The 23,677-nt window shown below is 40.2% G+C and overlaps 1 protein-coding gene across 3 annotated transcripts in view; it reads right to left on the reverse strand.

The window, feature by feature from the left end:
- The window catches only part of RAPGEF5 (Rap guanine nucleotide exchange factor 5), a 243,083-nt gene that overhangs the window by 156,000 nt on the left and 63,406 nt on the right, over nucleotides 1–23,677 (reverse strand). For all 3 annotated transcript variants that reach the window (XM_073898944.1, XM_025873001.2, XM_073898945.1), the window contains exon 6: nucleotides 11,827–11,893. In XM_073898944.1, the coding sequence (XP_073755045.1) occupies nucleotides 11,827–11,893 (67 nt within the window). The remainder of the gene's footprint in view (nucleotides 1–11,826; nucleotides 11,894–23,677) is intronic.

Below are 23,677 nucleotides of genomic sequence, written 5' to 3' on the forward strand. Positions count from 1 at the left end.
TTGTGCTTGAGAATAGAAGTGAAGTGTCTGTAGTTGCTGCAGAAAAGAGAAGACTTAGGGGGAACATGATCATGATCTTCAGATATTTGAAAGGTGGAAGGTAAAATTCAGGCCAATGCAGTGAAGTTACAAAAAGGTATGTTTTAGCTCTAAGAGCTTTCAAATAATCAGAGCTGTCTACCGTGGAAACGGTCTACCATGTGAAGTTTCGTAGAGGAGGCTTTATAGGGGAAGGTAAAGATCAGAAGCACTCAGACTAAAGGACTGTTCTGAATATTTGTCTTACCAATGCCTCCTTTCCAAATCATTCACTACCAAGAGAACAAATAAGAGCTTACAGTTGAAAAGTTGGTGATGTCACAGCCATCTAACCCACTCAACAGAGATAAAGGTGGTACAAATCTTAAACAGATGAAAAATAACTTCTGGGGGCCTTTTCTTGGAAATCTCATAAATTTCATGACACAAATTGCAGGAGAAGCTACAGAGGTACTGGTTGAAAGAAATGTGAAAAGAGCAAGCTAAACAACACTAACATCTTCTCTGAAGAACAGGTGTATCTGCTCCTTCAGTCTTCAAAACTGCTCTTACTGCTTCTGACCACTGATTTCTCCAAAGTCCTAACTGCTGGGCAGTATTAATTTCTTGACAAATAAAAACATCATATATATGAAATGTATTTTAAGTTAACAATTATATGTTGGACAATCTGATTTTAGTTATAATAACCAAATAAAACATTATGTTTATTTCATTTATATTTTTAGGTTTTTTAAAAGATTTTATTTATTTGAGAGAGAATGAGAGAGAGAGAGAGAGCATGAGGTAGAGGGAGGGTCAGAGGGAGAAGCAGACTCCCTGCTGAGCAGGGAGCCCGATGAGGGACTTGATCCTAGGACTCCAGGATCATGACCTGAGCCAAAGGCAGTCGCTTAACCAACTGAGCCACCCAGGCACCCCTATTTTTAGTTTTTATTTCTCATTATTTTTTCCACTTTCTGGTAAGCCCAGAGTATTTTCAATCTATACCACATTTAAATAATTCTTCAATGGATTTAGAGCTCATTTAACAAAGTTGTCTTTAAGGACATAATATAACTTGCAAACTCAGTTCTTTTATTCCTTATTACATGTCTGTCCTTACATGGTAAAATACCTTTTCTCAATCATTGTGCTTTTTGGAGGTTAGGTTCTAAACTGCAGCAACAGTATAACTGTAACACCAGTCAGGTCCCAGAAATTCTAGGGGTCTCCTATCTGCATGGATGCTACATTAGAAACACCTGTATTTGGATGAATTCAGATCAACTAAAACCCTTTCCAGTCAGAAAGTCCATCTATAAAATGGCTAACATGGGAGGGATCCCTGGAAGAACAGATCCAGAGCTTAAGATCCAAAAGCCTGAAATAGGAGAAGGAAATCTCCATTTATTTTATGTCAACTTTGGAAGAAGTTCTAGAATCCCAGTTTGTGGGGTGGAGTCACAGCCTTCTACCTCAGAGGATTGTTTTTAGAATCAAACCAGTTAACGCCTAAAGCATCTGGAATAGTGCCTAAAACTATCATCATCATATTATTATAATTAATATAGTTGAGCTTTACAATAAATATAGTAAGGATCCAGTCCTTAATTACTTTAATACTTCATATGCTTAAGCCCCTCCTTCCCACCTGAATTATACTCCTTGACAACCAGTGTTGTCCCTGCTTATTACTTTCTACCTACCTAGCCCCCTGCTCCATAGGAACTCGCATAAAAGGACTGATGGGTTTCACTGAAAAGTGGTGAACAGTGTTTAAAGTGTTTGTATTTTCAGAATTCACTTTAAGAATAAACTTTTTTTAAAAGATTTTTATTTATTTATTTATTTATTTATTTATTTATTTAATTTGACAGAGAGAGAGACACAGTAAGAGAGGGAACACAAGCAGAGGGAGCAGGAAAGGGAGAAGCAGGCTTCCCGCTGAGCAGGCAGCCTGATGAGGGGCTCAATTCCAGGACCCTGGGACCATGACCTGAGCCAAAGGCAGATGCTTAACTGACTGAGCTACCCAGGCGCCCCAAGAATAAACTTTTAAATGTCCACAGAATTCTCAAGATCTCACAAATGTATGAAGGCCAGAATTTAGTTTTAGAAATTCACTTTTTTTTAAAAGATTTTATTTATTTGTCAGAGAGAGATAGCACAAGCAGGGGGGAGTGGCAGGCAGAGGCAGAGGGAGAAGCAGACTCCCCACCAAGCTGGGAGCCCGATGTGGGGCTCGATCCCAGGACCCTGGGATCATGACCCGAGCGGAAGGCAGATGCTTAACAACTGAGCCATGCAGGCGCCCCTAGAAATTCACTTTCAAACTTCAGAGGTATCCATGAACTTAACTAGCTGTGGCCTGGCAGCTTTGGATGTATGAGAGATTAATCGCTCTTTTATGAAGTAAGGTACTTGTGGGTATGTATTCAACAAGGAATGTGTGTTTATTTTGTATTTCTGCCATTGCAAACTACCACCCATTTGTTGGCTTAAAATGACATCCATTTATCATCCCACATTTCCATAGGTCAGGAGTCTGGGTACCGTGTGGCTCAACTGGATCCTCTGCATAGAGACTCACAAGGCCAAAATCAAGGCATGGGCATAGCTGTATTCCTTCCTGGAGGCTCCGGGAGAGAAGATGCTTCCAGGCTCATTTGGGTTGTTGGCAGAATCCAGTTCTTACATCTGTAAAACTGAGATGCCTGTTTCCTTGCTGGATCCTGGCAGGCTGCCCTGAGCTCCTGAGACCTTTCTCTGGTCCTTATACATGGGATCCTACTTCTCACTTCCAGCCATGCCACCCTGAATCCTTTCCATGCCTGGAATTCTTTCTTACCTTCTCTTCTGCCATTTCTCTTTGACTCCTGCCAGACCAACTTCTTTGTTTTTAAGGGCTCATGTGATTAGACTGGGTCCATGTAGACAATCCAGGTCTGAAGCCTTAATTATAACAGCAAAATCTCTTTTGCTATGTAATGTAATATTTGCAGGTGTCAAGTAATGTATTCATCTTTGGAGGACCATTCTCTCTACCAAAGTATAGTGACCCAGATCCTCAGAGCCTTCCAAAAAAATTATCCCTGAACACTTTTTAGGGCCTTGTCATAACTTGCCAATAGAGCCTAGTTCTGGAACATGATTTACGTGCTATAAAATCAGAGCGTACCTCTGAGTTCACACAAGGGAACCAGAAGACCTTAAGAACCAGTCTAAATGAATTTCTCAATTGCTAAACTATGTAGCCATATTTACCAGTATTTAATGATTCCTAACAAGTTAAAAATTAAAATACTATTTAATGTAACTTCATAGGTCTCATTTCATAAGATTGTTTAAATAAGAAGAGAATTCTATAATCAAATCCCATACCCAACTTTCTGAGACGTATTCAGTAACTATGAAGTATTTTAAGTGAAGATAATGAGGAAAATAGCTTTTTGAACCCTAAACTGTTATTTTAAATTAATGTGGACTCTTAATACTTCCTACTTTTTTTTTTTAAGATTGATGTAGTTATTTGTGTGTGTGTGAGAGAGAGAGTTGGGGAGGAAGGGCAAAGAGAGAGGGAGAGAGAGAGAGAATCTCAAGCAGACTCCCCACTGAGCATGGAGCCTGACTCGGGGCTTGATCTTACAACCCTGAGATGGTGATGTGAGCCAGAAATCAAGAGTCAGACGCTCAACTGACTGAGCCACCCAGGCACCCCAATATTTCCTGTCTTAAATACTCCATCTCTCTAATGTGAATAATACATCTTGCTCTGGGAGACTGAAATATGACAGTGCATGAAAAGCGTTAGCAGAATGCCGGCACAAGGTCAGGACTCAATAAATATTAGCCAGTCTTAGCCTTTCACCCATTTCTTACTTGGTCTTCTTAAATCAACAGCATGCTGATAAATGACATCTGCAAGCAAGTTTCTTCAATAATTTTCCCCCACAGAAGTTCATCTCTGCATTGTTTATAATAGCAAAAGACTGAAAATAACCACAATGCCCAGAACAGGAGATAATGAAAAATCCATGGAACACGATACTTTAGAGCCACAAAATTGCCATAGGAGGAGTTTTTCAGCACTGAAAACATATTCGGTGAAAAGTACAGACCACAAAATAAAAGGGTCTTTTTTTTTTTTTTGTAAAAAGTATACATACAAGAAAAATAACCTAGGAACTAATAAAAACTTAAGTTAATAATGAGTTACTAATGAATGGTTCCATTATGGGAATTTTTCTATTCTGGAATTTTTTTAAATTGCAAAGTCTTTATGTTCAAACAATCCAAGTGTCAGATAAATAAAAGAGAACTGCAAACATAACCCACAGTAATGACAACTATCAGCTTTACCATCATTTTGATATTTACAAATATAGCAGTGGAATTCACATTATCTCTACCCAGTATTCACATAAAATTTCATTATATACTTAAGTTCTACAACAATATAAAATAACAGGAACTAAGTCAAAATTTACCTTATTCCATCATTACTAAAAACTCAAGTAATTTTCACTCTTTTATATGCCTCCTGGTCCTTCTGCACATATGGACATACTGTATAAAGCTATAACATTGCCTTCAGGATGCAAAATTACATTTCCTCTAAGCAGCTATAAGAAGTTCTATTTTAAACAAATGCACAAAACAGCAACCAATATGAAATGTTCATGAATCATCCTCTTAAAACTTTCAACTTCCCTCAGATAAGATTTCACGGTAACATTTTACAAACCCATGACTGTCAATATATAAATTGATAGCTGAATGGTGTATTTCTATTCCTCATTAATTAAAAATGTCTAGGTTTTCTATGTGTATTGCACATCAAAATGCTTTTCCTCACCTTGGGAAGAGATACCAAATACCATAATATACATGAATGCATACATGTACACATATACAAACACACACACTTCTACTCCTATTCACAAGGGGTTTGTTAAGACCTACCTGTTTTATTCTTGAATGGGTTCTATACATTCACACCTTTCTGAACAAATGTTTTTAAATAAATGTCCCCTCACTGGCATCATTTCAGTAGGCAAAACAGCATGTATTATGTTGCTCACCAAAACCAAATTCTCAAGGCTAGAGTTAAATGAGATTACCACATAATCTGAGTATGTGCAGATGGTTTCTTTGGAAATAGAGGTAATTTAGTAATTAATGTTAAAAAGTTGCATGTGTGTGTACATGTGGCATTTAGGGATCTATTCCCAGGATGAAGAAAATCATTCTGATGTGCAATTGATATATCAAATTTAAGCATTTTTTATTGACAAAGGATAGCTATCTACTATTCAGCTGTCTGTTCAAGTACTGACGATCATGGTTTGGTGAAGTGTCACTGTAAGATCCTACCTGAGGAAAACTGCAGCTGTCCAAGTGGTCCCAGAGACCTATGATCCACACCTAAGGCCCTGTGGACACTCTAGCAGATGAGGGTAGCTCTAAAAACTAATGAGGAAAGGTACTGACGAGTCCCACGGCTCCTTATAAATAATAAAAACAATGAATACTGTGCCCCAAATGTGCTACAATTCCTCTGGTGCATTTTTTATGATCTTTGAAACCAGGTCTGTCTTCTGGGGCCTCCCTTGACACTTTGTCTCAAAACTCAATCTATTTGGCCTTTCCCCAGATCACACAGTAGCTCTTAAGCCACTGGAAAAATTGGAGCCAAGGTAAGGATTCCAAGTAGGAATTTTATGTTCCCCACAGATAAGAAATATAAGGTAACAAGATGTTCATGATTCTGTAGCAGTTGGACAGAAGGTTAGTCATTCCCTGGGGGATTAACTTACTTTTATGCTCTAAGCAAACATGCCTGCTCAAGTCTGTAATAGACTAAGAAAAGGGAGATTAACTACACTCCATTTCTCCATTCCCCAGAAAGGGAGAGGCAGATAGCCAGGAAAAAGGGTGAGTGGAAACTAGCATTTCAGTGTTTTAAAAAATCTATCTCTACATATGGTAAAAATCATCACTGGATTGTGCTTATCATGAATCTTCCCCACTCTCACTAACCTAAGATTAGTTCCAAACCTTGCTAACTTGGTGCACAATCTCTTAAGAGAATTCTAACTTTCTAAAGATTCATCAAAACCCAAATCCCATGCTATTTCTGCTTCCTGAACTGGTACCATCTTGAAAGCTGTCACTGTTATCTTCAAATACTACTATTCAAAAAGGGATTCCTCCAGTGTACCAACCCCCATGTGTAGATTCAACAAGAAGGACAAATGGAGGGAATCCTAGTCACATTACATGCTTCCCAGACCCAGAAAGGGTATGAACAGAGTCCTGTAAAAGGCACAACCTTAGAGAAAATGACCAGGCTTCAGGTGAGATGGCAAAGGAGAGGAGATCCAAATACGCAAAAGCAGAACACAAGGACAGACAACAGCAGAGGAAGGGGAGAGCCAGCAAGACAGAGCATCTTGAAAAGTTTGCATCCTCGAGTTCCATCGGGCACTGGATGATACAAGACAACTGCCTGTTTATTAAGACCCAGTTCCTCATGTCTCTGTAAAAAGTATTTCCCAAAAGAACTCTAAGGAAAAGACAAATTGGGTGAAGAATCAGATAAAGGCCTAAGTTCAGTGCAGGTCTTAGTGAATGAGAGTAAACTAGATCCGTTCTATCCAGAAAGTAGAATCCCAAATGTGAAACAACGTGAGAACAAGACTTTAACTACAAAGAATGCTAGAAATCACAAGAGAACAAGTTCACAGGTGATGTGAAAACTGATGGAGTTACATCACAACTTCTGGGCACTGAGCAGGGGAAGATGTTTTTGTGACACTGACAATGGGCAGCAGTCAGTTATAACCATGTTTTTTGTTCCTAGAGAGGTGTTAAAAGAAATTTCATTGCAGGTTTCTTTTTCTCTAACACTTTCACCAAAGATGATATATCCTAGCATGCATTTTTTGCTTTGGGGGGGATTTATTTGCTTCAAGGTCTTCTAGAACTTGTAGCCAATGCTCCATTTATAATTTGGGTTATAATTTTTTTTTTCAGCTCAGTGGTACTTCTTGGAGGAATGATACTATACCCTATGAGGAGTGATACTGTACCCTATGAGAAGGAATTTAGAAATTCTATTCAAAGCATTAAATGCAGAGCTTCTATGATAAAGTTGGATGAACTGAAGAATATGAGAAAAAGGAGAGAGCAGTAACATACAGAGAAAATGAAACTGATGAGAATGATGAACCAAATCAGCTTTTAGAAGGAATGCAAGGGAGTAAGCGTGTCTAGTTAATGATCCCAGAATTTTAGATTTTGCCCTCCTCCTCAGTGATCTTTCCTCCTAGATTCAGCACAGTCGATTTTTCATTTTTTAAAAAAGATTTTAAGTAATCTCTACACCTAACAGGGGTGCTCAAACTCACAACCCCAAGATCAAGAGGCATGCGCTCTGCCAACTGAGCCAGCCAGGTGCCCCACAATTTGTAATTTTAATTCATCTCTCAAGATATGTCCACAAACTCTCCATCACTACCACTACCAGGTTAGTGTTTTATTACAGATACTCAGCACTGTTCTTTTTCACCATCTAAGTAATGGCTGACTTCACTCGACCAAGCAGCACAGCATACCACACCACATGTCCCCCTGTTCTTCTGTAAATGCCACTAATGTACCCATCCCACCAAACAGGCATCTAATACACATAATTCACAACTTAGCCTAATTTACATTACCTCAGTGGCTCAACAATTACACTGTGTGAACAAAAATCACAAATTTCAGTCAAGCCCAGGGAAGATATTTGTGTTTTCTTATCTCCACAATTTCCATCATGAAAATTTAGCCTAAAGAAAGAGAAATAGCCTAATTGGGTTAGTTTTGCATGTTGGTCTTAAGTAAGCAAGAGATGGAAGCCCACAATCAGCTTTATCTCCCACTCAACGATGCTCATGTTTCCATTTCCTGTCTTTGGACGTTTCCCAAGTATGCTCTTCAACTGACAACCTCTCTGTGACTGGTTCCTCTAACTTTAGCCCTGACCTCTCTAAGCTCCAGGTTCACATCTCCAGATGTTTCTTGAATATTTATATATTTTATATTTCTTTGTCCTCAAACTCAGCATGTTCAAACTCCATGTTTCCTTTCAGATATTTTACTCAACTTCTGAAGAGTATCCTCACTTTTCCATTCTGCCTCCTCTTCTATCTTTACCTAGTCCTACTGATTTTTTTAAAATTCTTTGTACTCATTTTTCTTTTTGTTCCCACAAAAATCACAATAAAGTAGGTTTTTGGCAGCCTCTCAATCAGTATCCCCACCTCCAACTCTACTTTTTCTTTCTTTCTTTTTTTTAAGTAAGCTCTATGCCCAATGTGGGGCTTGGTCTCACAACCCCCAGATCAAGAGTCACATGCTCTACTAACTGAGCCAGGTGCCCCTCATCTTTCTTTTTTATGTGTCTATTTCATTTTGTTAATCTGTTGTTCAAAAAGTCTTTCACTTTTCTTAACCAGGAGCTTCTTCTCTAACCAGTTGGCTCTACTCAGCATTTTCCCTTTCTCCTTTCTCCACCTGCACACAATAAACCCCACTGCTAGAGTACATGTCCTCCTAATTACATGTTCAAATCCTGACTGCCTTCAATGGTAGTTCAAGACTCTTCGATGAAGCTGTCACTCTTCTTGAATCTACTATCTATACACCACTATATTCAGTGCTCAATTGCCAATCACTTTGTACCTGAACTCTCTAAAAGTACTTATCTTCCTGGTATGGCTGTAGGAAACATCTCACATGTCTTTGCTGCTTCTGAAACTATCCTGATAATATATTACATTACCAAAAAAAATGAGGCACAGTTGGTAAGGAAACATGTTTAGGAAGTAGAAAATTCTGAGTTCAGATTCTGGCTTTGTTCCTTTCTAGGTGAGTGACCTTGGGCAAGTTACTTTACGTCTACAAGCTTTCCTATCTATAAAACAGGGATAATGCCACCTATTTCACAGGGTTTGCTGTGAAGTTTAGCAGAATGTATATGTATGTGTATATATGAATACCCAGAATGTTTAACACAGTAACTGGTCCACAGGGAGTGTTTTCTAAAAAGATGGCTGTTATGATTTTGCACACAACAGGTACTCCTTTTTGGTCAATATTTTAAACTGCACAGTCTATAGATTCAGCGAAATCCCTATCAAAATTCCGATGGCATTTTTCACAGAAATAGAACAATTCTAAAATTTGCATGGAACCACAAAAGACTCCAAAAAGCCAAAGGAATCTTGAGAAAGAAGAACAAACCATCATGCTTCCCAATTTCAAACTGTATCACAAAGCTACCGTAATCAAAACACTATGGTACTGACATAAAAACAGACACAAAGATCAACGGAAGAGAATAAAAAGTTCAGAAATAAACCCAAGCATATATGGTCAATTAATGTATGACAAAGGAGCCAAAAATGTACAATGAAGAAAGTACGATCTCCTCAATAAATCATATTGGAAAAAAACTGGACAGCTGCTGCAAAAGAATTAAACTAGATCAGTTTCTTAAATCATAAACAAAAATAAATTCAAAATGGATTAAAGACTTGATTGTAAGACCTGAAACAACATAAAACTCCTAGAAGAAAATATAGGCAGTAACCTCCCTGACATTGGTCTTGGCAATGATTTTTTGGATCCAATACCAAAACCAAAAACAACAAAAGCGAAAATCAGTAAGTGGGACTATATCAGATTAAAAAGCTTCTGTACAGCAAAGGGAAACCACCAACAAAATAAAAAGGCAACTACTGAATGGGACTATTTGCAAGTCATATATCTGATAATATTTACAAGTCATATATATATATCAAATACAAGTCAATAGCAAAAAAACAAACAATCCAACTGAAAAATGGGCAGAAGACCCGAGGAAAGACAAACATTTTCCCAAGGAAAGACAAACAGATGGCCAACAGGTACTTGAAAAGATGCCCAACACCACTAATCATCAGGGAAATGCAAATCAAAACCACAATGAGATATTACCTCCCACCTATCCAAATGACTATAATCAAAAAGACAAGAAATAACAAATGTTGGAGAGGATATAGAGAAAAAGGAACTGTTGTGCACTGTTTGTGGGAATGTAAATTGGTGTAGCCACTCTGGAAAACAGTATGGAGGTGCCTCAAAAAATTAAAAATAGAACTACCATATGATCCAACAATTCCATCTCTGGGTATTTATCCAAAGAAAACAAAAACACTAGAAGGTATATGCACCCTACATTCACTGCAGCATTATTTATAATAGCCAAGTATGGAAATAACCTGTGTCCATCGATGAATAGATAAAATAGATGTGATACACACACACACACACACACACACACACACACACACACACACCCAATAGAATACCACTTTGCCATAAAAAACAATGAGGTTTTGCCATTGGTGACAACATGGATGGAACTTAAAGCATTTTGCTAAGTGAAATAAATCAGAGAGAGAAAGAGAAATAGAATATGATCTCACATTCTCACATATATGTGTAATTTAAAACAACAACAGCAACAATAAAAAACAAGCTCATAGATATATGGAACAGACTGGTGGTTGCCAGAGGTGAGAAGTTCAGGGGTCAGCACAATGGGTAAAGGGAGTCAAAAGGTAAACTTCCAGTTATAAAATAAGTCATAGGATGTACTGTACGGCATGGTGACTACTGTATATTTAAAAGTTGCTGAGAGAGCAAATCTCAAAAGTCCACATCACAAGAAAAAATATTCTGTAACTATGTGATGTGATGGATGTTAACTAGACTTATTTTGGTGATCATTTCACGATATATATACAGATACAAAATCATCAAGTTATACACCTGAAACTAATATCTGTTGTATGTCAATTATGCCTCAATTAAAAAAAGGTTAAATAAAAAACTGCAAAGGTCACTTTAAATATTTTTTTCTTAACATGCTGTCAAGATTCCATTTCACATGAAGCTTTATACCACCAATCACTGTATTTAGTAAAAAACTACTTTTCTAAGCTACATTCCAGAAGGGTAGGAAAGGCAACTTTTAACTTTCAACCTGTGTGCAGATGCTAAGACCTGGTGTATAAAACTCTGTGAAAGATCAGTTTCATCCCCGTACATAACCCAATCCAGCACAATTTTCAGCAATTACCATTTCAATAATGAAGTTAAAGCAGAACTGAAGAATCTTTGGAGAGGTTAGAAAAGTTTCCAAAAAGCCAAACCAATGAATAAATATTGTGTCAGGATAGTTAAGAGTCTGTCAAAAACTAGGGCTCAATGATTAGCAACCATAGCTAGCTTTTTCTATTAAGAAGGGCATGAGCTTTTCCTCAGCTAACAAGGTAATTACCAACTCTTGGTTAGTGGCTTTAGAAAACAACCAATAATGCTGCAACCTAGTATGTTAGAAACCAACGACCTGGTCTTTTGTTGGTTAAGGTAATTCTTTTTTTTTTCCCCTAATGAAACATACTTTTTTTCTCCTTTCTGTGGCAGGTCACAACAATCCCTAGGTTAAGTCATACTGTATTTTGAAAATCAGATCTCACGCCCCGGCTACGGTGCTAGAACTTTCCACTAGGAATTTCTATGATCTTGCTGGAGAAGCTGCACTGAGGCTAGCAAGTCAATGCCATGTCTCCTTTTGCCTTGATGTGGGCCTCCCATTTGATGTGCACCTACAGAGCAAGTGTCTCTCTGCATTGCTACCCAAATGCCTTCCTTTGAAGACCCTGGCCCTTCTTATTTTCTGCCCCCGTGGGCAGGGAAAACTGCATGCCTTACCGCAGATGTTAGACGAGCGAGAATTTCATCACTGCTTTCTTCCGAGTCTTCCATTTTCTGATGAGACCTTTGAAAAACAAAGAACGATTTACTCTTAGTTGCAGTTGCTCAAATTTATCTACCAAGTTATGGGGAACACATGGCAAATAATGGCATTATTGTTTAATACATAAGTGAAAGTACCCAATGCAGATAACGTGGTGTCAAAAATGCTAGGGGACCCAGCTCTGTTGCGGCTCAACTCTTCCTTCAAAATCAATTAGCAGGAACCTCTTTACAATATACCAATTAAATCCTGAGGGTCGAGTATGTGTCTCCAAATGGTATCACAGAATAGTTCTGACACATGAGATTTACGAATATGGGCATGCACAAAGCATAAACAGATGTGAATGGAAGGCGGTTAAGTATCAAAATTCCCTCCTAGTCTAAATGGAGTACAGATTTTGAAAATCTGACACATGAATTTCCCACTACATCTGAATTTCACCTAAAACAGATTTGTTTTGAAATGGTCTATTATAGGCCTAATACTGTGACAGGAATTATGTGGAATATAATAGCAGCAGAAGCTCTTCACTCTTTTTTAAAATATCAGAGCCTATACCTGAGAAGGCTCTAAGCTCTCAAAAAAAAGAGAGAGAGAGAAAATGCCAGAGCCCAGTTGAGAAGCCAAGAAAATTGTGCATATGCTAAATAACTAAAGAGACATACAACATATAAGATCACTTTGTTTAGGGGAATCACTTTTGTAATGGAACTCATGAAAAAATTTTCACCACACAAATGTATACACTAATATATAAAATTATCTCTTCCTTTTTTTTAATTGAAGCATATTTGACACACAATATTACCTTAGTTTCAGGTGTACTAAAATTATCTACTTAAAGCAAATTTTATAAAATGACATTTTTTTCCTGTCTTGGTCAAAGAAAAAAAAATTAATACCAACTGAACATATGTACTTGTCTCCCAGATCTATTCCACAGCAATCCCTTTCGACGCCTCCCGTGGACTGCGGACTCGGAGGGTCGCCAGTAATTGCCCCGCAGGGCAGTGTTATCAGAATGGCAGTGCTCTGATTGATTTCAATCTCCGTAACTGCAGTGGGCCGGCTCCAGCGCTCGCCTGGCGGGGCAGGAGGGCTAAGGAGAAGCTCTTTAAGAAGGGAAAAGCGAGTCGGATCGATTCTGGCACCAGCTTCCTGTTTCTATGTTTTTAAAACCTTTTATAGAAAAAAAACCCCACAACAACAACCCTCTAAATCAGAGCAGTGGATGAAAAACCACTGTCTTTACAAGAACTGCATGATCTGGGTACAAAGCAGGGCTGATGTTGTCAAGTCCCATAATGACCTATGCTGCCAAGTCTTTTTGAAACATGAGCTAAAAATCCGCCCGATAAAGACAGTGGGAATGGAGTGTTGTAACTTCCCATATTCCCCAAAAAGCATATTACCCGGAAAATGCATATTTCGAACAATGAACTTTATTATTAAAATGATCTATTCACGAGCTTTCCATATACATGACGTTCCACTGAGAAGAGATTTGCAACCCTTTATAACCTACGCCATCCAAACAGGTGTATAGGGTTAAGCTGAGGTGACTGAACAGATGTGACAGGAAATCGAGAGCCAAACGCACTGGGTACAAGGGCACCAGCAAGGGCTTCAGCACCCGTCTGCATCTGCAGTGAAGCAGGGGCTGGTTACATTGGCTCCTGCCTCTCAGACCCCGGCACATAGCTCAACAATGAGGTCATGGGCATGAGGTATTTTGCACCAGCACAGATTCCATCGTGAACGTGTTTTCAACAAACTCCTGAAAGGAATTCTGAATTCCAAGGGAAGTTCTTGTGTATGTGACTGATAATGGCTACTTCGTGAGTAATGGCTGAGCCACTGATGGTCTATTGACAAATGATTTAGTCCCTGTTCAGGAGCAAAACTACCTTTGGTCATTCTTCCAGTCCAAAACATGCCTTGGAAAAAAAAAAAAAAATTCTGAAGGAAGTATATGTAAGAAAGACAGAGATGACCTCCCAAGAGCTGTCCTGCAGCCCTCATCCCATTTTTATCACCACAACCAGAGCTCTCAAATCTTTCTCCAGCCCCCAAATCTCCCCTGAGCTCACCTTGTTTTACCATCTGCCTTCAAAGGGGCTCTGGGGGGCAATTCCAGGAACCTTATTTTCTAGGGGCTCCTTGAAGTCAACATAACTTACATGGTACTCCTATTGCCTCGTGCCTCTGCGGCTTCTACGAGCGCCTCTCACGACTCAGATCTGTGGTCACCCTGTGGCCATTCCCTCTGTTTCCTTCAGTTCCCCCCTGTTAAGCCTCACTGACAACTGAAGCCTTCTCCTTCTCTTGCACAAATTATTTTTACTATCTTCTAACCAACTTCTTTGTCTCTGGCTTCTCCTCTTGTGCCCAATCTCCTAGAGATACCAGGATTATCTTTCTAAAACTGAGAGCTGGTCCTGCTCCTCTCAGAGTCCAAATCTTCAGGGATTATCCTACAGCCTACTGAAAACTCTAGAATTCAGAAATACTCTTCCTTTCCCGTTCCTGTGCCCCATCCCCCCTGCACCGGCCAGCATCCGCACCTGACCTGGCGTAGAGTAAGGTCTTAGGAGCGGGTCTGATGGTAACAGGCAAACAGTGAAAGAGCTTAGAGAGAGGGGAGGATAACACCTCATCACTCCTTCCTTCCTCACCACAGTGTCCCCTCCCCAGCTCTAGGCCAAAATGCCCAAAAATACCAGACTGTCTTTCCCCAACGAATGTATTTTTATGAAATAAGATAAATTCTGATTTTATGTATGTAAATACATGTCAGTGCAATCCAGTGAAGACAAAGTTCTCCCATGTCAGATCAAAACAGGTAATGAAAAAGAGCAAGGGGGAATAAAGGAAAGAATCAACTCTAATACTTGCCTAGTTTCCCATTATTACTCAAGGGGATCAGTGAACAGGAGAGGAAGAGAGAAGCTCCGTGTGGTTTGTCAGTGGTCAGAGAAGAGAAGTGGAGAAACCCCGGCTGGCATCAGCAGGTAATGGCAGTGACAAGTGACATGAGACAGAAAGAGACCAGCAGTCACCCCAGGAAGGAAGACCCCTCCCAGAGTGTGTGTGCCAGCAGGAAGCTCTGGCCCAGCAGGCACCAGAGATTTACAAATTACCACAGCTTCTTCTCAAGGTCCCTGCTTACCAACAGCCAAGGCAGGCCCAGTAATTCTCCAGCAGAAAGTCCTGAGTGCTGGTACTGTGGGCAGATGTCTTCAGTAGTTTGAGAGGTATCCTATCGGCTCTACCTTCCAGGTGTATCTCCCATTTGACCACTTCTCACCACCTCTACCACCACCACCACTATTGTCCCAGCCACTAAATCTTTTACCCAGGAGCCAGGGTGGTCTTGTTAACATGTAAGTCACATCATGATGTCCCTCCTCTGTTCAAAATCCTCAAATGACTCCCCATCTCCCTCAGTATAAAACCAAAGTCTTCACAGTGGCTGACAACTCTCCCCCCCTTCAAATTTGCTTCAACTTTAATGCTTCCACCTTAGACCTCTGCACCAGCTATCCCTTTAACCTAGCACTCTTCCCTCAGATAGCCACCTCACTTTTGCCTCACAGCCTTGAAGTCTCTGTCAACTTCTTTCCTGACCCTTATCTACATATCCCTCATTTCCTACTTTATGTATCTTCATGAAGTTTTCTATCTTTAACCAACCTAAATCTGTTTATTTAGGAAATTGTCTGTCTTCCCCTAGTAGACTGTAGGCTCTGTGGAACTAGACATTTTGTTCCACAGAGTTTTGTTCATGGTTATATCCCCAACACTTAGAACACAACCTAGTCTATAAGAGACATTCAATAAATAACTGTTGAATAATTAACAGAGTACCTGAAACTTCAAGGAATGCTCTATGAATCACTATCCCAAGACTACCACTGCATAAGATATTAGCTTGTTATCTGTAGTCAGTTCAACTGAAGGATGCTGCTTTTACTCACGAATGCTTTCCCTGAGTTGTTCCATCGTTCTCCCAGCTCCCTGCAGCAGTTCTGTCTTTCAGTGACCTTCTCGTCATTCAAATCCAACCATGACTTTCTTATATCAAATACCAAAGATGTGCTAACTCTGAAAGTACCTTAAATAAAGTAATAGCAGTACAAGGATCACCCCACCTCCTCATCTTCTTCTAAGAAATAACTAGTATAGATGTAGTGACAGTTTACAACCCAGCCACTTGTTTGACAATCATTTGCACAATTCATCCTGCAGCAGAAAAGAACAGTAAGTCCCCACCCTAGAACATCTCTCAGCTCTGATAGCCAAATAGTCACATAGTGTTGAGTTCCAATAAAGAACCTCAGGAGGCAGCACCCGGGGGCCATTATCTGGGCAATGGAATTCGTTTGATACCAGTCAGGTCCAGTATAATTTCTAACAACTTGGATTTACCTGGTATCCCTGCAGGGTTTCCCAGAATTCTTTTAGTGAGAATTCCTTCATGTGAATTAGTATAATGGGTTGAGATTATTCCAATGAAGTTCTTAAAGATAAAGCTTGTCATACATTTTCTATATGAGAGACAGAACCCACACTCCTCAACCAGATTTTGGCCAAAATATTTGTGCCTTAAGATTCAAGAGCAACCAATACCATCTTGGAGTTGGAAAACCTTACTTCCTTTTTAACTGAAAGAAGTTTCATGGTATTTCAGGGTGGAAAACTGGAGGCATTTTATTATGGAAATATTATCCAAATAATATCACTTTACATGTGTATACTGATACTTCAAAAATGCACGAGTTCTGTCTGTCCATCTATGTGTCAGTACTGAATAGCGTATGTGGGCTGCCAAGAGCTACCACTATGCATAACATTGATCCTTTAAGAAAATGTGTTAAATGTCTATTTGATGGTTGTTGGGATTGCAAAGATTTGGAGTCAAGTATTTCAAGAGGTAGAGACTGTGTATAACTGGCACAAGCCAGACCAGCTGAGCGGTTATCCATGACCTTCCAGACGTACTTATGCCAACACTACACTGAGCTGCACATTACAAAGAAACCTAATGACAGGAGTTGTGGCCTCACTCAGCTTTCATGTAAAATGCTATTACTGCTCTCCCAGGGGCTTCGTTTGTGTCTGAGTGCTTCTTTCATACACACTACACATCAACCTTCACATCAAACAGAGATATTCTAGATTGGGACCCCAAGGAGGGTGGGAAACATGCCCATCTCCAAATCAGAATTCTAACAGGGAAGAGTCTGTTCTACGGGGATGTCAGGCAGGCCTGTTCATTACTTCCCACCATCACCAACCCCTAAAGCCAGGCTGATGTTGAGCTGTCCTGTGCTTTTTGTTTGGTTTGGAGGGACTGGAGGGAAATGCAGTATTTAGGATGGACCTGAGACTACCTCTGCTAGAGGCTGATGAAATTCTAGGGCATGGAAAAAACCAGAACCAAGACAAACTATACAGGAATCTTTCAAACACACGATCCCACAAATAAGAGATGCACGGCACACACCCATATGAAAACAAAACAGCTTCTTTATCCACTCATCTGTCGATGGACATCTTGGCTCTTTCCATAGTTTAGCTATTGTGGACATTGCTGCTATAAACATCGGGGTGCACGTACCCCTTTGGATCACTACATTTGTATCTTTGGGGTAAATACCCAGTAGTGCAATTGCTGGGTCGTACGGTAGCTCTATTTTCAACTTTTTGAGGAACCTCCATACTGTTTTCCAGAGTGGCTACACCAGCTTGCATTCCCACCAACCATGTAGGAGGGTTCCCCTTTCTCTGGACTATGGAAAGAGCCAAGATGTCCATCGACAGATGAATGGATAAAGAAGATGTGGTATATATACACAATGGAATATTATGCAGCCATCAAAAGGAATGAAATCTTGCCATCTGCAACAACGTGGATGGAACTGGAGGGTATTATGCTGAGTGAAATAAGTCAATCAGAGAAAGACATGTATCATATGACCTCACTGATATGACAAATTCTTACTCTCAGGAAACAAACTGAGGGTTGCTGGAGTGGTGGGGGGTGGGAGGGATGGGGTGGCTGGGTGATAGACATTGGGGAGGGTATGTGCTATGGTGAGCACTGTGAATTGTGTAAGACTGTTGAATCACAGACCTGTACCTCTGAAACAAATAATACATTATATGTTAAAAAAAAAAAAAAGAAGAAGAAGAAGAAGATAGCAGGAGGGGAAGAATGAAGGGGGGGGAATCGGAGGGGGAGACGAACCATGAGAGATTATGGACTCTGAGAAACAAACTGAGGGTTCTAGAGGGGAGGGGGGTGGGGGGATGGGTTAGCCTGGTGATGGGTATTAAAGAGGGCACGTTCTGCATGGAGCACTGGGTGTTATATGCAAACAATGAGTCATGGAACACTACATCAAAAACTAATGATGTAATGTATGGTATTAACATAACATAATAATAAAAAAAAGAGTCGGACACTTAACCGACTGAGCCACCCAGGCACCCATTAATCAGCATTTCTGAAAAATATACACAAATTACACAGGAAAAGGCAAGCCAAATTATGATAATAATATACCAGGAAATCTAATGGGCTAAAGAAGAAAAATTGGGCAAATTTCAAGAATGCATGAATATTGAGTTTTGCCACAATCAGATTATCATTCCTACAGAGAAACATGTAGCTTCTGAGGTGTATTTTTTAATTTCAATAAAGTTAAATTGTTTGTATTTTTAAAAAAAGAAAACAAAACCATCAGTGGGTTTAGCAAACTCCATCTTTAAGATACTCTGCCAACACAAGTGAGAGTCACTTAGCCTTATCTGGATTGTCAGAAGCACTTCTTGGGAGAAGTGATATCCAGGGTGAAGTTTGGATGGATAAGGAGTGGCCCTGGAATTGTAGCAGGATTACCAGGACAAGGAAGTAGGAAATGGCAGGAGATAAAGCCAAGGCCAGACCAGCCAGGGCCTCATCTGATACTGCTAAAGAGATTTTGTTTTGTGCTGAGGGCTATGAACTTCGGCTGTAAAACAAACGAGATTGATGGAGAAGTAACTAGAAGAGGATATAAAATCAAAGGTTGGTTGGTTTCCGGTTATTACGATTGAGGGAATCATTTGCTGAAAGAAAAGAGCCAACAGAGAGATATGAGAAAGCAGGAAAAGGAAGTCTCCAAGGAGGGGAAGGACCCACAGCCCAGAGAGAAGAATGAGTCTTGAGCAGAAAGAGGGACTCTCCCTCCACCAAACTGAGAACTAATGATGTTAAGTCAGCGGACGATGCCACAGTTCACAGAGTCTGTTCTGTACTTGCTGACTGTCAGGCAAGGAAACTTCAGGGCCTTTCTCTTGCAGAAATATTTCCTGGGCCAGATTTGAAATTTTTCTTTCTTAGAAATCACTGATATCAAGTCCTAGACACTGCCAAAGAGAATGCTCCTCCAGGAGGACAGACTCAATTTCCACCACATCTAAGACCCACTGGTCCCAGGAGACTAAGAAAGTACACTCACCTTCTCTAACATCTATAATCTGGACACATCCATTTTGCATAACAAAGCACATTCTTATGACAAAAAAGAAAAAGTGGGATGGTAGAAAAATGAGAATTAGATTTTTCTTACCATCTTTGATATCATGAATACAACCTTCTGTTCAACCTTCTAAAGGGAAGTTAATTTTTCACAGGATCAGGCTACTAGTTGTGCTTACAGAGGCCATTTACCAAACACTAGTAAAATGTGAATGTGACAGGTTTCACTGAGTCCAGGATATATAGTTACACATTCATCCAAAATCGAATAAAATTATTATTGATATTTTTGCATTTTATATTGAAGATTTGAGAATTAATAGTTAATATTTAATTAAGCAGCTACATTTCAAATGCTAGCACAACCAGGCCTAAAAGTTCAACTTCTGTTAAAATTCCTGTACTACTCTTAAATAATTATGTACTCTGATAAAAATAAGCAATCTGTTCCCACATCTAGAATAAGTCTTTTCTGTAAACAATGGAAATTTTGGAGGGCTTAGTGCTTCCTTGGGGGAGGGGGTGATGAGTAATAACAAAGACTAAGACCAGCTGATTTCATAGCATTTTTTGTAAAATTTAAAGTAGTAAATGGAAACTTTCTTCACCTAAGATCCTAATATGAAACTTATGCCAAGCTCCATCACAAAATTTTTTTGAGAAATATTCAAAAAATGTTTACTCATCCAGTATTTATTTCCTCTTCCCCAAAGAGCATAAAATGAGAATCTAATTAGGAAAAGTCAGGAATATAAAAGGTAGGTTTGGGACATAGGAATGGTGGACTTGAAGTAGATCTCCCACTTAGAAGATGTTAATTCAGCACCAGTTCAGAAATTAAGGATGCCAATCGATTTCTCACCTTGCTTAAACATGTCAGGTAGATAAGGCAAAGTTAGGCAGAATAAGGACAATAAAGGAATGGAGGTGACAGGGTGGAAGGTGGTGGTGGCATTAGCGTATGTGGGGTGCCAAGGGGAGACAGGGATCTGAATTTTGGAAATCACCACCATGGGGAGGATATTAAATAAAGGACTGGGTGAGGGCACAGCCAGAATGAGAGCAGAGAAAGAAGTCTGAGGACTTAGCACCAGGACACTCCCTGTTCAGAGGTCAGTGTTTCCAAAGTAGGTTTTACTATTATGCAGGTGTGGTGAGGCCAATAGACAAGATGAATGCCATTGAAAAGATATGTGAGGGGGGTGGGGGGGACGGAGCAAGATGGTGGAGGAGTAGGAGACCTGGATTTCGTCTGGTCTCAGGAATTCAGCTGGATAGGGATCAAACCATTCTGAACACCTACGAACTCAACAGGAGATCGAAGAAAAGAATAGCAACAACTCTATGAACAGAAAAGCGACCACTTTCTGGAAGGTAGGACGTGCAGAGAAGTGAATCTGAGGGGATACTCGGGAGGATAGATGGCGGGGGAGGGGCCTCCGTTGGCCGCTTCTGGCAAGTGATAGAGCCGCGGAGCACAAAAATCAGAACTTTTAGAAGCCGGCTCCGCTGAGGGACGTCGCTCCAGTGGCTAAGCTGGGGGTGGAACCCTCACGGGACAGTGTGGTCTCAGGACCCTCGGGGTCACAGAAAGACCGGGGGTGCCTGAGTGCGGCAGAGCTCCCACATATCAGAGCAGGGAAGCCGGCTGCAGAGATGGAGCCGAGGCACGGGGACTCAGCTCGGGGTTGCCATAAACTGAGATCCGCGGCCCAGTCGGGCCACTGCTCCTCCAGCGGGGACCCAACAAGCAGCAGATCCGGGGAGACTCCCCTTCCTCCCCCGGGAGGAGCGGCACGGGAGCGCACCGCAGGGATCTGCTGGGTTTGGAGACTCCAAACGGGGTCGGATGCCAGAGATAGAAACGCTCAGTCACAGGCCGGGTGAGCATGGAGTGCAGCCAGAGACTGGGGAGACAGGAGTGACTCACTGCTTTTCTCTGGGGGCGCTCTGAGGAGCGGGGCCCCGAGTTCTCGGCTCCTCCAGGTGGAGATTGGGAGGCCACCATTTTCACTCTCGTCCTCCAAAGCTGTACCAAGGGCTTGCAGGGAACAAAAGCTGCCCAGAGCAAACCCGAGCGGATTGCTTAGCCCGGATGGACAAGGGGGGCAATTCCGCCTCCGGCAAAGACATTTTGGAACGACAGCAACAGGCCCCTCCCCCAGAAGATCAGCACGAACAGCCAGCCAAGACCAAGTTTACCGATCAAGGAAAACGGGAGAACTCCAGCACTAGGGGAATACTGCACATAGAATTCATGGCTTTTTTACCATGATTCATTAGTTTTGCAAAGTTAATTTTTTTAACTGGTTTTTTTTTTTTAATTTTTCTTTTTCCCTTTTTCAACCAACATCTTATCAATCCCTTTTTTAAAAAACACATTTTTTTTTCATTTTTAGAGTCATATTCTATCCCTTCATAGAGGTTACCCTTATTTTTGGCATGTATATATAAGTTGTTCTCTCTTTAAAATTTTGAGATACAGTTTCTTCTAACAGATCAAAATATTTCCTAAATCACTAGTGTATGGCTTTGTTCTAGTCTCCTGCCTGATCACATTCTCTCCCTTTTTAAATCCTCTTCTTTCTTTTTTCAAACAACTTCTTATCAATTCCTTTTATAAAATCTTTTATAATTTTCGTCTTTACAGTCATCTTCCATCCCTTCATTGTATCAACCCTTATTTTGTACATATATGTCTTTCTTTCTTTAAAATTTTAGGAGGCACTTTCTTCTAACAGACCAAAATACACCCCAAATCTAGTGTGTGGCACTGATCTATGCACTAGCCTGATCCAATTTGATCATATTCTGTTTGTTTTGTTTTGTTTTTGTTTGTTTTTATCTTGTTCTTTTTCTTTTTTTTCTCTTTCTTTTTTCTTTCTTTCCCTTTCTTTTCCCCTGGTTTCAGGTCTTTTCTGATTTGTTTAGAGTATATTTGCTGGGGACGTTGTTAACCTGTTAGCATTTCGTTCTCTCATTCATCTATTCTCCTCTGGACAAAATGACAAGACGAAAAAAATCACCTCAGCAAAAAGAACAAGAGGTAGTACCGTCTGCCAGGGACCTACTCAATATGGACATTAGTACGATGTCACCTAGAGTTCAGAATCATGGTTTTAAAGATACTAGCTGGGCTTGAAAAAAGCATGGAAGTTTTTAGAGAAACCTTCCTAGAGAAATAAAAGAACTAAAATCTAACCAAATCAAAATCAAAAAGGCTATTAATGAGGTGCAATAAAAAATGGGGGCACTAACTGCCAAGATAAATGAGGCAGAAGAGAGAATTGGCGATATAAAAGACCAAATGATGGAAAATAAAGAAGCTGAGAAAAAGAGAGATAAACAACTACTGGATCACGAGGGCAGAATTCGAGAGATAAGCGATACCATAAGATGAAACAACATTAGAATAATTGGGATCCCAGAAGAAGAAGAAAGAGAGAGAGGGGCAGAAGGTATATTGGAGCAAATAATAGCAGAGAACTTCCCTAATGTGGGGAAGGAAACAGGCATCAAAATCCAGGAGGCACAGAGAACCCCTCTCAAAATCAATAAAAGTAGGTCAACACCCCGACATCTAATAGTAAAACTTACGAGTCTCAGACACAAAGAGAAAATCTTGAAAGCAGCTCGGGAGAAGAGATATATAACCTATAATGGTAGAAACATTAGATTGGCAACAGACCTATCCACAGAGACCTGGCAGGCCAGAAAGGACTGGCATGATATCTTCAGAGCACTAAACAAGAAAAATATGCAGCCAAGAATATATATCCAGCTAGGCTGTCATTGAAAATTGAAGGAGAGATAAAAAGCTTCCAGGACAAACAAAAACTAAAGGAATTTGCAAACACGAACCCAGCCCTCCAAGAAATATTGAAAGGGGGCCTCTAAGCAAAGAGAGAGCCTAAAAGCAGCATAGACCAGAAAGGAACACAGACAATATAGAGTAACAGTCACCTTACAGGCAATACAATGGCACTAAATTCATACCTTTCAATAGTTACCCTGAATGTAAATGGGCTCAATGCCCCAATCAAAAGACACAGGCTATCAGATTGGATTAAAAAACAAGACCCATCAATATGCTGTCTGCAAGAGACTCATTTTAGACCCAAAGACACTCCCACATTGAAAGTGAGGGGGTGGAAAACCATTTATCATGCTAATGGACACCAAAAGAAAGCTGGGGTGGCAATTCTTATATCAGACAAATTAGATTTTAAGACAAAGACTGTAATAAGAGATGAGGAAGGACACTATATCCTACTTAA

Source organism: Callorhinus ursinus, unplaced genomic scaffold, assembly GCF_003265705.2.
Source record: "Callorhinus ursinus isolate GAN/ISIS: 27379988/994484 unplaced genomic scaffold, GSC_fseal_2.0 scaffold12, whole genome shotgun sequence".
Lineage (NCBI taxonomy): Eukaryota > Metazoa > Chordata > Mammalia > Carnivora > Otariidae > Callorhinus > Callorhinus ursinus.